Source organism: Populus trichocarpa, chromosome 8 (assembly GCF_000002775.5).
Source record: "Populus trichocarpa isolate Nisqually-1 chromosome 8, P.trichocarpa_v4.1, whole genome shotgun sequence".
Lineage (NCBI taxonomy): Eukaryota > Viridiplantae > Streptophyta > Magnoliopsida > Malpighiales > Salicaceae > Populus > Populus trichocarpa.
The window spans coordinates 1,485,923-1,502,286 of record NC_037292.2 but is presented as its reverse complement, the minus strand read 5'-3'; the positions used below and the strand labels follow the sequence as shown (position 1 = coordinate 1,502,286).

The 16,364-nt window shown below is 35.8% G+C and overlaps 1 protein-coding gene and 1 long non-coding RNA gene across 6 annotated transcripts in view; both read left to right on the top strand.

Annotated features, from left to right (window-relative positions):
- The first annotated feature begins 5,522 nt into the window (after positions 1 to 5,522).
- LOC18101321 (glycine-rich cell wall structural protein 2) overlaps positions 5,523 to 16,364 on the top strand; it is a 38,282-nt gene continuing 27,440 nt past the window's right edge. Inside the window, exons 1-2 of one of the 4 annotated variants that reach the window (XM_052455061.1) lie at positions 5,523 to 6,414; positions 15,925 to 16,077. In XM_052455061.1, coding sequence (XP_052311021.1) covers positions 5,931 to 6,414; positions 15,925 to 16,077 — 637 coding nt within the window. In that variant the 5' untranslated portion in view covers positions 5,523 to 5,930. The remainder of the gene's footprint in view (positions 6,415 to 15,924; positions 16,078 to 16,364) is intronic. The other 3 variants (XM_052455060.1, XM_052455058.1, XM_052455059.1) reach the window with 3 other exon arrangements.
- LOC112328388 (uncharacterized) lies at positions 12,950 to 14,241 on the top strand. Of its 2 annotated transcripts, XR_002983244.2 has the most exons (3): positions 12,950 to 13,471; positions 13,559 to 13,677; positions 13,799 to 14,241. It is a non-coding gene; the product is annotated as an uncharacterized LOC112328388 (long non-coding RNA). The 2 variants fall into 2 exon arrangements; XR_008059847.1 differs by having other exon boundaries at positions 13,559 to 14,241.

Here is a 16,364-nt window from a genome sequence, read left to right as displayed (position 1 = left end):
CCAGTGCAACAGCCTGTGGACATAAAAGTTCATGTCAAGTTACCTCAACTGCTATTCTTAAATAGAACTAAAAATCTCCACAAGCTATAAACTTTCTGAAAAAAAAACGATAAAAGAAATTACCATAAGAGCATTCAAGTCTTGAAAAAGCCTCTTGCAAGCTCTTATTCCTCCCTTTCCAAATTTAACGATCCACATAAGAAGAACCTAACACCTATTTTTGGGAATCACCTCACCTTGTCCTTGTCTTCAGTCACTAATTTGTTATTGCTAATCTAGTTGCTTTTAATTTACCCAGAATACATGAATGTTCTCCAATCATTTTATAGCAAGGGTCTATCTCATTTTGATAGGTAAATAACGGCGTAATTACTGATCAGAATTCTTGTAAACATTTTTTTTCCATAGAATGTTACAATCCTGAAATGATTTCATAGCTTAATGTTAATTGTTATAAAAGTAGCAATCATCACATTGTAAATCTGTGATCGAAATTTATCGTTAAAGTTTTTTTGTTTTTTTTTAGTTTAATGTGGGTGTCCGGGCCAGCTTGCGTGCACCTCGACTAATTCCACGGACCCTAAAGTTAACGACCATGTAAGCTTCCAGTGGTCATTATATGAACAACCACAGGACTCGAACATCGTTAAAGTTTTTTTTGCTTTTATGAGAGGGAGGGCGCACACCGTAGAGACTTTAAAGGGCTTACAAATACGGGCTTGGAGTTAATTAATACACACGAGCCCACTTAAAGTTTAAAACTGGCCCATTAAGCCCAATTATAAATTAAATAAAATCCCCGCCCGCGTCAGCTTAACAATCACGCGTGACTTCCTTACCGTTATAATAGATATACGAAATATCTTGACTTTCCACTGAAATCTCCCAACACACACTCTCTCTCTCTCTCTCTCTCTCCCCTTCCGTTTTCCTTTGTTTTGTTTTATGGCAGTTTGCCCTGGGTTAGGAAATTCCGGTCTAAGAATACGGGCTGGCGCGCGGGCTCTAGTCGAACAATACCAGCGACAATACAAAACAAAACCTTCCCTCCTCTCTCTCTTAACGCCTACCGAACGGCACCAAACGACCTCCTTACTATTCTCTCTGTTTTTGTTGTATTAAAGATTAGGGTTTTGATGCTGTGGACTTGTTTTGAAATTATCAGCAATTCAATTTGCAAGATTTTGGGTCTTCGGCACCCAAACTGAAAGCAGAAAGAAAAACCCGAAAAATTCTCTTTTGCAATAATTCCAATGAAGGAAATCAATCAAGAAGATGTAACGAAACGAGGTGCTATGCCAGAGTGGATTAATTAAGGCACTTTTTGGCATTGAACTTGTAAGCAGGTGGATATCTTCAGCTTTGTTTTCCCTATTGGATTGTGTAGAAATTTAGAAAGGTATAATCTCTCAATCATAACATTACTAACGACAGAGTTACAAGTATATATATGCACTAGAATTAGTTTCTAACATGGAAAATAAATAATAATTACATGATCATCTAAACTAGATAATATACACAACATATATAAGGTAATGTAATTACTACAGAATCTTGAATATTTCCTTCAAATACTGCAGTATCTGCTCCATTAATCATAGTATTTACACCATTAATTTTCAGTATCAGTAAGGATCTACAACTGCTTTGTAATCTTCAAGACTTCCTCTCAAGCTGGATCCAGTGGATTAACTGATCCAAACTTGCTGAGTAAACGATCAAACTGAAAAGACACAGGATTTTGGTAGAACAAATTGAATATTTGAACGTAAGGCATCAAATTGATTGTTGGACTGAAGCCATTGTTTGACATACTGCTGGTTATGTAGTTAAAAATCCTTAACAAGTGCCATTCTTAAATTTTGTATTTTTTTGTTGTAGCAACGTCAGCTCCCAAATGTAAGAGCTTTTACGTTGCAATGAACGGTTGATGATGCATTAAACTAAAACAAGTCTTTTTTCTATTTTCTTCTTTGTTTCTTTCTGCGAAAAAAAGGAAATGGCCAACACGGAGTCTTATAACCAACAGCAGATAACCTGCTAGCTGGTAATGTATGTTTATTGTACGCTACCCTATTACTCTCCCCCTATGTCAATTGCCAATCCTTGATCAATGGGAAATTAATTGTGGCTGATGATACTATAAATAATTTGTGCATATCCATGAAGAGAATTTCCAGATCACATTCGTTATTGGAGTGGGTAAAATATAAATGACCAGGTAACCAAGAGCTGAAGAGCACATGCACATAATGTTTGCCACTAATAACATGATAATGACTTCCAGTTCTTCCATATCACCGGCCAAAACTCCACCATACCAATTTTATCTCCCTAGTAGTGCGTTGAACAAGTATTCTATAACATCCAATCTGATATTGGAGAGGAACATTCGAGAGCACCTTCAGCCAGCCATTGTTGACAAATGTCGCCATAATAAATAACGAATTATACACCCAATCTATTTGTGAATTCCAAATGCACAAGTGCTTAGAAGTTGCGGTTCATTCACATTACTTGATAGTCAGAAATTGACGATAGCCCATTTCTATTTTGGTCGAGGATATGATGGCTAGGTAGCTATTATTGAAAGCAAGCATGCTATGCAAATATTGGACAATTTTGGATGGTGAGTTAGCGGGTGTTTGTGGCCTAAGATTTTCCAGATATTCTGGAGAGTAGAATATGGGATTGAGAAGTACATTGTAAGCTAGATAAGTGTGATACTACAACAATTTATTGACATTAATTTATATCTTATTTTTTAGGAAAACATGTGAAGCATGCTGCTAATTTTGATATCATAGACACTACCAGAAAATTGGCAAATGGACACACCAACAAAATATTTATGTTGGTCACTTGCAGTGAATTTTTCCGACTGAATGTGTCTTTGCAGTATCCATCAGTAAACTTCGATGAAAATATTCCATCGATATATACTGAATAAATTATAGTGGGAAAAGATAGAATGAAAAAAAAAAACAAAAAGTACGATGATATGTCATTTACACTGATAAAAATACCGACAAACTTCAAAATACCAACATATACAGTGACAAATTAAGATCGTTGGTATATTGCAGAGAGCATTGGAGCTTTTCACCTCTCAATTGTACTGCTAATTGTGTTCAATACATATAGGATCACCGACAGAAAATAGCATGTGGTATTTTTCCGAGAGCTAAGGTAGTGTTCACTTCTCACTTGCGTTGTATATTATTGTTTAGTATGTACGGGATCACCAACGGTTAATGTACTCCAATATTTTCCTGAGAGATAAGGTGTTGTTCACTTTTCTCTTGCACCTTTTATTACTGTTTAGTACATACGGGATCATCGATAGGTAATGTATGTCGATATTTTCCCGAGAGCTAAGATACTGTTCACTTCTCACTTGCACTGTTTATTACTGTTCAGTGCACACAAGATCATTGGCAGACTTAAAAGTGGTCGGTGATAGTTGGCGGGTTTCTGAAAATTTTCAATTAAATTGAAAATGTCAATTAGACATTACAGACAGAAACACTGACATAAAAATTAAAATATTAATTTTTAATTTTCTGACGGTAAAGACATCGTTAATGCTTGGCGTGTTTCTTAAAATATTTGATTAAATTGAAATTTTGAATTAGACTTTACAGATAGATACATCGACAAAAAAATTAAAAATTTTAATATTTAATTGGTCGTCAGAAACACCGTTGGTAAAAGATCTAAATTAAAAGCACATTTCTCTTCTTATCTCTTCCCCAACAACTTCTTCTCTCCTCCTCCCAAATCTTCATCTTTCTTTCATTTCTCTCTCTGCTTCTCTCCTCCACCTATTCTCTTCTCCTCCACATGCAGGTATGTCTTCTCCTCTCTTCTCCCTCTCTTCTTCTCTTGTTATTTAACATAATTTTCTATTTTTTTCTCTTCTCAAGGTTTGGGAAAACTCATTATGACATTAAGGTAAGATTATTCTTTTTTCCTTCTCTTTTTTTTGTGTATTTTTTGTTTGCATTTTTTATATTTTTCTGTTCTTAATAATTGTATGAATGTTGTTGGAATTTTTTTAATTTTTCTTTTCTTTATTGATTGTATGAATGTTGTTGGATTTTTTTTTTAATTTTTTAATTTTTTTTTCTATTCCTTAATGATTTTATAAATGGAGACGAGATCACATGTGCTCTATCTTATTTGCCCCACGGTCCCAGCAAAGACCCTTCTTCTCCTCCTCCTTCAACGCCTCTATTCTATATTAATTGTATTTGAACTTATAAATGATTAAATTTATAACAAATATTTGATTTTTATATTAATTTAATTTATTTTCTATTTGTGTTTAATATATTTTTTAAATTATTACTAACGGAGTTACCGACGGTCTAATTTTGTTGGTATATTTCAGGGAATTGAAAAAGAATTACTGCAAATATCACTGCTACTGTTTACTAACTGACAGAATAACAGACGGTCTATTTGACGGTTATATGTCAAATTCACTGAAGGAAATACTGACAGGCAAAAAAACTCACCGATAGAATGACATACGGATTTTATGTCGGTGATATATTATATTCATCGATGGAAATCCTAATGGAATGAAGTTGATAAAATTTTTTTTTGCATGCTTTGTCTGTCAGTTAATCCATCAGTAAAAATATTATTGACAGACTCACCGACATACCATAAATCACCAACGAGAGTTTTCTGATGAATGATTTCTGTTTGTTAGCCGGTTAGAAAATTCGTGAATAGACTGTGAATATAAATATCAACAAAAAATTCCGTTGCTAAATCTAAATTTTTTGGTAGTGAGATAGTGCTCTCATCAACAAGCGCACCAAAGTTGAATGCTATTGTCATTTGCTATTAACATGTTTTGTTCAAGAAAAAACGTGGAAGAAAAAAGAGATCAGAGGATATGTTTGAAAGCACAACCACTCTATTAATTAGTAAAGATAATTCAGAATAGAAGAACCCCAATAACAAAAAAAAAAAAAAAGTTCTTGAACTCCTACATAGACTTATTAAAGCATGCATGCCATTGAAGGAAGTGATGATCTGTGCATATGGAACTGAAAATCAATCTGTACAAGAGTAGAAGACTGTTCAGTATATCAACCACGCAGATGGCCTACCATTCTGCTAGCAGTGATGCAAGGATGGTGTGCTTTCATACACCGGAACAGGCACCAAGGTTTTAAAATAGAAGCCAGACATTCGAACGCGGTTTTTAATTAAGGACAAATCTATTTATATTCAATGACGGAAAGTGCAACCGAAATAAGAAATATTGACTGAACAACCAGTTTGTTGTGCAAGTTTAGCCCATTGTTAGCATACACGCAGAGTAGAAAGATATCTGTGTACATAAATCACTACCGTTAGCGGATAAACTTATGCTTCAGGAGACAATCGTTAGCATAAATCACCGCAGGACAGCTACCAGCCAGTACATGGAAAATTAATACGTGTACTCAAAAGTGGAGTTCAAATATGAACAGAATGATAAAGAGTGGGAAATGCATGCTATTAGTCCCATTGCCAAAGTCAAATATTACAAGATACGGCTAAGTAAAAAAAAGAAAAGGTGGGGATAAAGCTTGTATTCTATTGCATATAGACAGAAACAGACAGTCCTCCACAGTACCAACACCCCACCACCGACGCCCTCCACTAAAACAGAAACCCAAAGCACACGTTCCTTTCTATAATAGTCAAGATCACCAAGTGAGAGGTACTAGGAATTTAAGAAACATTCAAAAACCGTGTCTCGTTACCTTCACAAACCTTGTCTTGTTACCTTTACAATGCCTATATATAGGGTTACCACTTCAAGCATTTCCAGTCAACAAAGCATCCTGGTTTCTCATATAGCGAGTGACAACTGACACGCATAAACATACAGATACATTGAGCCGTGAGAGTATAATCTGGAAATGGCAAGTCCAAGAGTGTTAGTGACTGCTTTCCTGGTCTTGCTTATTGTAGACCTCACCTTTGCTGCTAGGACACTGCAGGCAATCAGTGGAGGTGGAGGTGGAGGGCAGGGAGGAGGTGGTGGTTCTGGATCAGGACTTGGGTCAGGTTATGGTTCTGGGTCTGGATCCGGGAGCGGTGAAGGATATGGTGCTGGTGGTCATGGAGGAGGTGGAGGCAGAGGCGGAGGCGGAGGCGGTGGCAGTGGTGGAGGCAAAGGGTCAGGTTCTGGCTATGGGTCCGGTAGCGGCTCAGGCTATGGTTCAGGTAGTGGGATAGGTGGTGGTGAAGGTGGTGGTGGCGGTGGCGGCAGTGGAGGTGGTGGTGGTGGTGGTCAAGGCTCTGGATCTGGAAGTGGGTCAGGCTATGGAAGTGGAAGTGGAAGCGGAAGTGGCGGTGGCAAGGGTGGGAAAGGAAGTGGAGGAGGAGGAGGAGGAGGTGGTGGTGGAGGAGGAGGATCTGGCTCTGGCTCTGGATCAGGTTATGGTAGCGGGTCTGGTTATGGGGAGGGATATGGAGGAGGGAAAGGTAAAAGCTTGCCATGAACACAGAGATTACCTTTTCTTCTGTTTTCTGAAATAAAATTGCAAGAGCTCACACATGCATGCACATAGTATGTTGGCGAGCAACTGCAACTGTGCATGTATGTCTACATATAAATCTCTTAATAAAGTCACTTTTTAGAGCACATTTTACTCTAAAAGTATATAATCTCTTGCAAACCCTAATAAAAAGTGGATATATCATTTCCATAAAAACAGGATTTCATCACAAAAAAGAACTTATTCAAATAAAATTAAAAGAAATGAGCTTGAAGTTTTGAAAATTGAAAATTTTCTCCCACAACCTAAGACTTTCAGTGTTGACTTTGCATGCAGTAAACAAAACCATGTCACAAGTGAAAATAGCTTACGACTGCCAAAAAGAATACCTATGTAAAAGTCTTAGTTGGTCAATGGAGTCCAGTCATCTTCGGTATTGAAAACTACTTAACTCTCCTACCACAATGTCACCCAGAGTTTTTTTATGCCTCACCAAAGGCGGCCAAAAGGCCTTTAGAAGCCGCAAAGTGAATTTTATGTCCAAAGGAACACCAGTAGGTCCGCTCAACAAATATTCTGAAAAGCTATAATTATTTCAAGAAAACTATTGGCATTTGCTATTAATATTACGGGAGAAAAGAAGAAGAGAGAGGATATGTTTCAAGGCACAACTACTGATCTAGTAATTAGTAAAGATAATTCAGAATCGCAGATCCCCAATAACCAAAAAAGTTAAGTGCACTTATTGCACTCTTACATAGACTTATTAAAGTATGGCATCAAATTAAGGAAGTGATAATATGTGCATGGATGGAACCGAAATTCAGTTTGTGCAAGAATAGAAGACAGTTCATGAATATATCAACCATATGCAGATGATGGTGTGCTTTCATACACCACATCAATTTAAAACTTAAGTTTATGCAGGACAAAAATAATTTAAAACATAAAAGTATTAGAAATAAGAAGCTAAGAAGAATAAACCAGAAAACGAAAGGCCCAAGAATGGGGGTTGAAAATGTATCCTACTTCGTAAATTTTATTCAGTACATCAAAAAGTGAACAATGGCTTCATCTTTGTTTTATGGCAGTTTGCCCTGGGTTAGGAAATTCCGGTCTAGGAATACGGGCTGGCGCGCGGGCTCTAGTCGAACAATACCAGCGACAATACAAAACAAAACCTTCCCTCCTCTCTCTCTTAACGCCTACCGAACGGCACCAAACGACCTCCTTACTATTCTCTCTGTTTTTGTTGTATTAAAGATTAGGGTTTTGATGCTGTGGACTTGTTTTGAAATTATCAGCAATTCAATTTGCAAGATTTTGGGTCTTCGGCACCCAAACTGAAAGCAGAAAGAAAAACCCGAAAAATTCTCTTTTGCAATAATTCCAATGAAGGAAATCAATCAAGAAGATGTAACGAAACGAGGTGCTATGCCAGAGTGGATTAATTAAGGCACTTTTTGGCATTGAACTTGTAAGCAGGTGGAAATCTTCAGCTTTGTTTTCCCTAGCAGTTAGATCGTGTAGGTATAATCTTTCAATCATAACATTAACATTATTGACAAGTATATATGAACTAGAATCATTTCCTAATATGGTATTTACGAGATTTGATTGTGTCCTTAGTAACAAGAAAATAAATAATAATTACATGATTATTTAAACTAGATAATATATATAAAGATATCAACGGTCCTAATGATGCCAAGTGTCAGAAGATTAGCAATTAATATTGTTAGCATTCTGTTAGTAGTGTTTGTTAGTAAAAGAGAATCTGTTAGCATTATATTGAGTGTAAAAGAAAGCATATTCTCCGTGTAGTATCTTCCAATACTGCATATATAAAGTGATAAATAGTAATGTAAACAGTCAAGCAAAAGCAATAATGTAACAGTGCATGAATTTCGTCTTCTGCTTTTCTGTATAAACAGATTCATTCTCTGTTCTTCTTCCTTTCTACTCTCTGCTCTTTCTTCATTTCTGTTTCATTTATATATAAATATCACTGTCTATCATGGTATCAGAGCCTCCCACTCCTCCGCAAATAACACATCAACCTTGGAAGGATCCGTAGTTGCACTCATCACAAACTCGCACAAGTGTGCAAGGATGTACATAGGAATCGCAGATTACACATTTTCCATCACACTTCTCACAAAGGCGTCCAATAGCAATTCCTGGCTGCTTCCGACACATAATCAAATCAGGATGATGCTTGGCCATGATCTCTTCAAGATCTTAGTGTTACTGCGTGCACCTGCTGAAATCGATTTGAGACTCTGTTGCTTCTTTTTCAGCAGAGAGAGAGGGAAACCTGGAGAAACTTCTGCACTCTATGATTTTTATTTTTTATTTTTATTTTTTTTTTACTCTTGTTTCTGATTCTGGCTTCTTTCTCATCTTATTAATGAAATTCTTCTGTGTTCGCTAGTGTGTCTATTATCTGTTTGATATATTGTCAAACTGAAACTTCTTCTTCAAATCTTCAACTTTCTGCAAGATTCTTCCCCTTCTCAATCTTTGATTCTCTTCTTTTCTATCTCTTGCACTCTAAAAATAGCGACTACTTCTTAACTTCAGATTGTTCAACTCTAATAAGAGAATATACACATAAACGTTTTCTTTTTCCCCTGCACTGCAGAATCTCTCTCTGCTTCTCTTCATCTCTATTCTAATATACACATAAACGTTTTCTTCTTCCTCTGCACTGCAGAATTTCTCTCTACTTCTCTTCATCTCTATTCTCTGCTTTTCTTCATCTCTATTGCAGTATCTCCCTCTAATTCTATTCACTTCTATGTTCCTCTCTGTGACGTTTCTTGCTAGCTTTTCAAAATATCTCTGCTATCTCCCTTGCTTCCAATCTAGTGTTCCATTCCAGGATGAAACATCTCCAGATCGATTATCATTTTGTTAGGGAACGGGTTATCATGGATGATTTACTGGTCCAGCATGTCTCCTCTACTGATATATCCTCACTAAAGGTCTTTTCATTTCTTTGTTTCAGCATCTTTGCTCCAATCTCATGCTTGGCTCCTCCCAGCCTGCGATTGAGGGGGCATATAAAGATATCAACGGTCCTAATGATGCCAAGTGTCAGAAGATTAGCAATTAATATTGTTAGCATTCTGTTAGTAGTGTTTGTTAGTAAAAGAGAATCTGTTAGCATTATATTGAGTGTAAAAGAAAGCATATTCTCCGTGTAGTATCTTCCAATACTGCATATATAAAGTGAGAAATAGTAATGTAAACAGTCAAGCAAAAGCAATAATGTAACAGTGCATGAATTTCGTCTTCTGCTTTTCTGTATAAACAGATTCATTCTCTGTTCTTCTTCCTTTCTACTCTCTGCTCTTTCTTCATTTCTGTTTCATTTATATATAAATATCACTGTTTATCAATATACACTGCATATATAATATAATATATATGCCTTCAAATATTGTAGTATTTGCTCCATTAAACAATAATATTTGTAGTATTTGCATACTTAATTTTTATTATTTATAATATCTGTAAGGATCTACAACTATTATGTAATTTTCAAGACTTTCTCTCAAGCTGGATCTAGAGAATTACTGATCCAAGCTTGCTGAGCAAGCTATGAAACTGATCGGATAACAGGATTTTGGTAGAACAGATTGAATATGTGGACGTAAGGCATCGAATTGATTGTTGGACTGAAGCCATTGTTTGACATATTGCTGGTTATGTAGTTAAAAAATCCTTAACAAGTGCCATTCTTAAATTTTGTATTTTTTTGTTGTAGCAACGTAAGCTCCCAAATGTAAGAGCTTTTACGTTGCAATGAGCGGTTGATGATGCATTAAACTAAAACAAGTCTTTTTTCTATATATTTTCTTCTTTGTTTCTTTTCTGGGAAAAAAGGAAATGGTCAACACTGAGTCTTATAACCAACAGCAGATAACCTGCTAGCTGCTAATGCATGTTTATTGTACGCTACCCTATTACTCTCCCCCTATGTCAATTGCCAATCCTTGATCAATGGGAAATTAATCGTGGCTGACGATACTATAAATAATTTGTGCATATCCATGAAGAGAATCTCCAGATCACATTCGTTGTTGGAGAGGGTAAAATAAAACGACTAGGTAATCAAGAGGTGAAGAGCACATGCACATAATGGTTGCCACTAATAACATGATAATGACTTCCACTTCTTCCATATCATCAAAACTCTACCAGACCAATTTTATCTCCCTAGTGGTGCGTTGAACAAGTATTCTCTAACATCCAATCTGCTATTGGAGAGGAACATTCGAGAGCACCTTCAGCTATTGTTGACAAATGTCGCCGTAATAAATAACGCATTATACACCTAATCTATTTGTGCATTTCAAATGCACAAGTGCTTAGAAGTTGCGGTTCATTCACGTTACTTGATAGTCAGAAATCGACGATAGGCCATTTCTATTTTGGTCGAGGATATGATGGCCAGGTAGCTATTATTGAAAGCAAGCATGCTATGCAATTGGACAATTTTGGATGGTGAGTTAGAGGGTGTGTTTGTGGCCTGAGATTTTCCGGATATTCTGGAGAGTAGAATATGGGATTGAGAAGTACATTGGAAGCTAGATACGTGTGATACTACAACAATTTATTGACATTAATTTATATCTTATTTTTTAGGAAAACATGTGAAGCATGCTGCTAATTTTGATAGCATAGACACTACCAGAAAATTGACAAATACACATCGATGAAATATTTCTATCGGTCAATTGCAGTGAATTTCCCCAGTTGAATGTGCCTTTGCAATATCTATCAGTAAACACCGATAAAAATATCTTATTGGTATATACCGAGTGGATTATAGTTGGAAAAGAAGGAATGAAAAAAAAAAGATGAAAAGTACGATGACTTGTCATTTACACCAATAAAAATACCGACAGGTTTCAAAATACCAATAGCTACACCGATGAATTAAGGTTGTCGGTATATTTCAGAGAGTATTGTAACTTTTCACCTCTCAATTGTATTGTTAATTGTGTTCAATATATACGGGATCACTGACAAAAAATATCCGCTGGTATTTTTCTAAGAGCTAAGGTAGTGTTCAATTCTCACTTGCCTTGTATATTAAAGCTCAATACATACGAGATCACCAACGGTTAATGCACATCGGTATTTCCTTAGAGATAAGGTGTTGTTCACTTTTCTCTTGCACTTTTTATTACTTTTTAGTGCATACGGGATCACCAACGGGTAATGTACGTTGGTATTTTTTCAAGAGCTAAGGAATTGTTCACTTCTCAATTAGACTATTTATTATTGTTCAATGCATACAAGATCATTGACAGACTTAAAAGTAGTCAATGATAGTTGGTGGGTTTCTGAAAATTTTCAATTTAATTGAAAATTTCAATTAGATGTTACAAACAAAAGCACGAATAGAAAAATTAAAATATTAATTTTTAGTTCTCTAATGGTAATTAAAGATATTGTTAATGCTTGGCATGTTTCTGAAAATATTTAATTAAATTAAAATTTTCAATTAGACTTTACCAACAGATACACTGACAGAAACAATTAAAATATTAATATTTAATTGGTCCTCAAAAACTCTGTGGGTAAAGAAGATCCAATTTAAAAGCACATTTCTCTTATTCTCTCTTCCTCCCAAATCTTCATCTTTCTGTCTGTCTCTTCTCCCTCTCCTTCTCTCCTCCACATATTCCCTTCTCTTCTTCTCCATGTGCAGGTATGTCTTCTCCTCTCTCTTTCTCTTGTTATTTAACATAATTTTTTATTTTGTTTCTCTTCTCAGGATCGGGAAAACTCACAACAACATTAAGGTAAGATTCTTCTTTTTCCTTATTTGTTTTGTGTTTTTTTTTATGTTCTTAATAATTGTATAAATTTTGTTGGAATTTTTTTAATTTTTCTTTTTTTTATTGATTCTATGAATGTTGTTGGGATTTTTTTAATTTTTGTGCTCTTTAATGGTTGTATAAATATTATTAGAGTTTTTTAATTTTTTTTAATTTTATATTCTTTAATGATTGTATAAATGTTGTTGGAATTATTTTTATTTTATTTTTCTATTATATAATGGTTGTATAATTGCTGGAATCTTTTTAATTTTTATGTTATTTAATGATTGTATAAATGTTGTTATAATTTTTTTTTACTTTTATTTTTATTTTTTTGTTCTTTAATGATTGCATAAATGTTGGAATTTTTTAATTTTTTAATTTTTTTTCTATTCTTATCTCTCATTGAATATCATTAGATTATGATTTTATATACAAGACCCATATAATCACTATGGTTAGCTAATTGATTTGTTGGTGATAACGAATAGTTTTTTATGTCATGAAAAATAAAAATTATTTTTTAAAAAATAGTAGCCATCATAAACAAAAAAAAAAATATAATAATAACTAAGATAATAGTTATGATAAATGAATAGATTTTAATGTGAAATATTGATACTACAAATCTTTTAATGTGTTTATATTTACCTATTATGATCAATTCGCAAATGGTCGTAGCAAAGTTAATTGAAGATTTGGCTAAATAAATATAATTGAAATTATTTGATTGACATAGATTGAAATAAAATCAACTAGTTTGTGGCAATCCAATTTAAATTGTTATGTATTTGCAAGTTTAAAATTTTTGGGTAGTCTCTCGTATAGGGGACAAGTTGCCGATTTGTTTTAAATAGGAATGATTTACAACACCTTAATCTTTTAATTTGTGTAGATGTCTAGGAAAAAGTCAATAGCACGTCGTATGGACATGACCGCTACAAGTTTTTCTAGCATTGATTCAGACGACTATGAGTCGTTAGGTGTCGCCCAAGAATAGGAACCTAAGACACAGGCATCCACTCACGAGTGTGATGCCACCACGTCGAGAGGGGGTCCCTTCACAACAGGATCCATTTACCCAGCAGCTCAATTCCGTTCGTTTCGCTTGCAAAACAGGTGGTAAGATTTTTTTTAATTACATCCATTTTTTTTATTGGTTGTTTTTTCTATAAATATATTTAACTAACAACAAATTTATCTCACTAGCCATAGTTCTTGGAAGCGGACCAAGCCTAATAGAGCTTTATATGGACACATTTTTGTGAATTGATGACAGTAAAAAAGGGGTGCAACAACTCGTGGACAACTGGTCTCAACACTTTGTGGTATGTTGTTTTCAGACAATTATTCTCAAGTTATTATTTTTTGAAATTTCCTGACTTTTTTTCTAGGATATATATAACACTAGTTGAAGGAGATATAATGACAATCCTTCAACCCATCCAGATCTCGATCCGGATTTATGGTTGGATGCAGAATTGTCTGGTGAACCCTATAGAAATCAGGTATATGATCTCTCTAATACTACAGTCGAGGGCTTGCGGACGGCCAACAATGTTTCAATCATTGGATACTTGCAATAGGTTTCAAGCACTCAAATTCCGGAGTTCGAGGCGATTTTAGACAAGCAAGTTTAAGCTTGGACGACCCATCATGCTATTGATTATGAACAACTCAGTATTAAATTGGTTAAACTCCACTGATTTGTAATGGAAACAAGATCATAGATAGACGATACATCAACTCCCACTTATTTGCCCCACATTCCCGGAGATGACCCGTCTTCTCCTCCTTCTCCAGTACCTCTATTCTAGATTAATTGTATTTAAACTTATAAATATTTAAATTTATAACAAATATTTGATTTTTATATTATTTTATTTTATTTTAATTATTTTCTATTTCTGTTTAATAGTTTTTTTAAAAATATATTTTTAATTTATTACTAACAGGGCTATCGATGGTCTCAGACTATTGGTATACTCCAGAAAATTAGAAAAGAATTACTCCAAATGGCACCACCACTATTTACTCACCAATGGAATAACAGATGGTCTATTTGGCGATTATATATCAAATTCATCGAAGAAAATACCGATGGACAAAAAAGATTATGTTAGTGATATGTTATATTCATCGATGGAGATCTTGGTGGAATGAAGCGGGTAATTTTTTTTTTGATGCTTTGTCTGTCAGTAAATCCATTGGTAAAATTATTACCGACATACCGCAAATCACAAACGAGAGTTTTTCTAATGAATGATTTCTGTCAATGAGCTGATCTGGAAAATTCATCCTGTCAAACTATAAATATAAATATCAACAGAAAATTCTGTCGGAGATAGTGCTCTCTTCAACAATCGCACCAAAGTTGAAAAGTATTGGCATTTGCTATTAACATGTTTTGTTCAAGAAAAAAATGTGGAAGAAAAAAAAAGATATGTTTCAAGGCACAACCACTATTAATTAGTAAAGATAATTCAGAATAGAAAATCCCCAATAACAAAAAATAAATAAATGTTCTTGTACTCTTACATAGACTTATTAAAGCATGCCATTAAAGGATGTGATGATCTGTGCATATATATGGAACTGAAATCCAATCTGTGCAAGAATAGAAGACTGTTCAGTATATCAACCACGCAGATGGCCTAACATTCTGCTAGCAGTGATGCAAGGATGGTGTGCTTTCATACACCAGAACAGGCACCAAGGTTTTTAATTATAAGTCAGACATTCAAACGCGGTTTTTAAGCACAGATCTATTTATATTCAGTGTTGGAATATGTCTATGATATTGTGGGAAAAGAAATTTAATTCCAAGTGTAACAGAAATAAGAAATATTGACTGAACCACCCAGTTTTTTGTGCAAGCTTAGCCCATTGTTAGCATACACGCAGAGTAGAAAGATATCTACCGTTAGCGGGTCAACTTATGCTCAAGGAGACCATCGTTAGCCTAAATCACCGCAGGACAGCTACCAGTACATGGAAAACAAATACGTGTACTCAAAAGTGGAGCTCAAATATGAACAGAATGATAAAGAGTGGGAAATGCATGCTATTGGTCCCATTGCCGAAGTCAAATATTACATGACACTTCTAAGTCAAAAAAGAAAAGGTGGGGATAAAGCTTGTATTCTATTGCATAAAGACAGAAACAGACGGTCCTCCACAGTACCGCCACCCCACCACCGACGCCCTCCTGTAAAAGTCAAGATTAACAAATGAGAGGCACTAGAAATTTAACAAACTTTTCAAAAACCATGTCTAGTCACCTTTACAATTAACGCCAAACTTTTCAAAAATCTTGTCTTGTTACCTTTACAATGCCTATATATAGGGTTACCACTTCAAGCATTTCCAGTCAACAAAGCATACTTGTTTCTCATACACTGAGTGACACGCATATTAAACATATACATTGAGCCGTACGTGAGAGAATAATCTGGAAATGGCAAGTCCAAGAGTGTTAGGGACTGCTTTCCTGGTCTTGCTTATTGTAGACCTCACCTTTGCTGCCAGGACACTGCAGTCAATTAGTGGAGGTGGAGGTGGAGGGCAGGGAGGAGGTGGTGGATCTGGATCAGGACTTGGGTCAGGTTATGGTTCTGGGTCTGGATCCGGGAGCGGTGAAGGATATGGTGCTGGTGGTCGTGGAGGAGGCGGGGGCGGGGGCAGTGGCGGAGGTGGAGGTGGTGGCAGTGGCGGAGGCAACGGGTCAGGTTCTGGCTATGGGTCCGGTAGCGGCTCAGGCTATGGTTCTGGTAGTGGGATAGGTGGTGGCAAAGGTGGTGGTGGTGGCGGCGGCAGTGGTGGTGGTGGTGGTGGAGGTCAAGGCTCTGGATCAGGAAGTGGGTCAGGCTATGGAAGTGGAAGTGGAAGCGGAAGTGGCGGTGGCAAGGGTGGGAAAGGAAGTGGTGGAGGAGGAGGAGGAGGAGGAGGAGGTGGTGGGGGTGGGGGTGGAGGAGGAGGATCTGGCTCAGGCTCAGGCTCAGGTTATGGAAGCGGG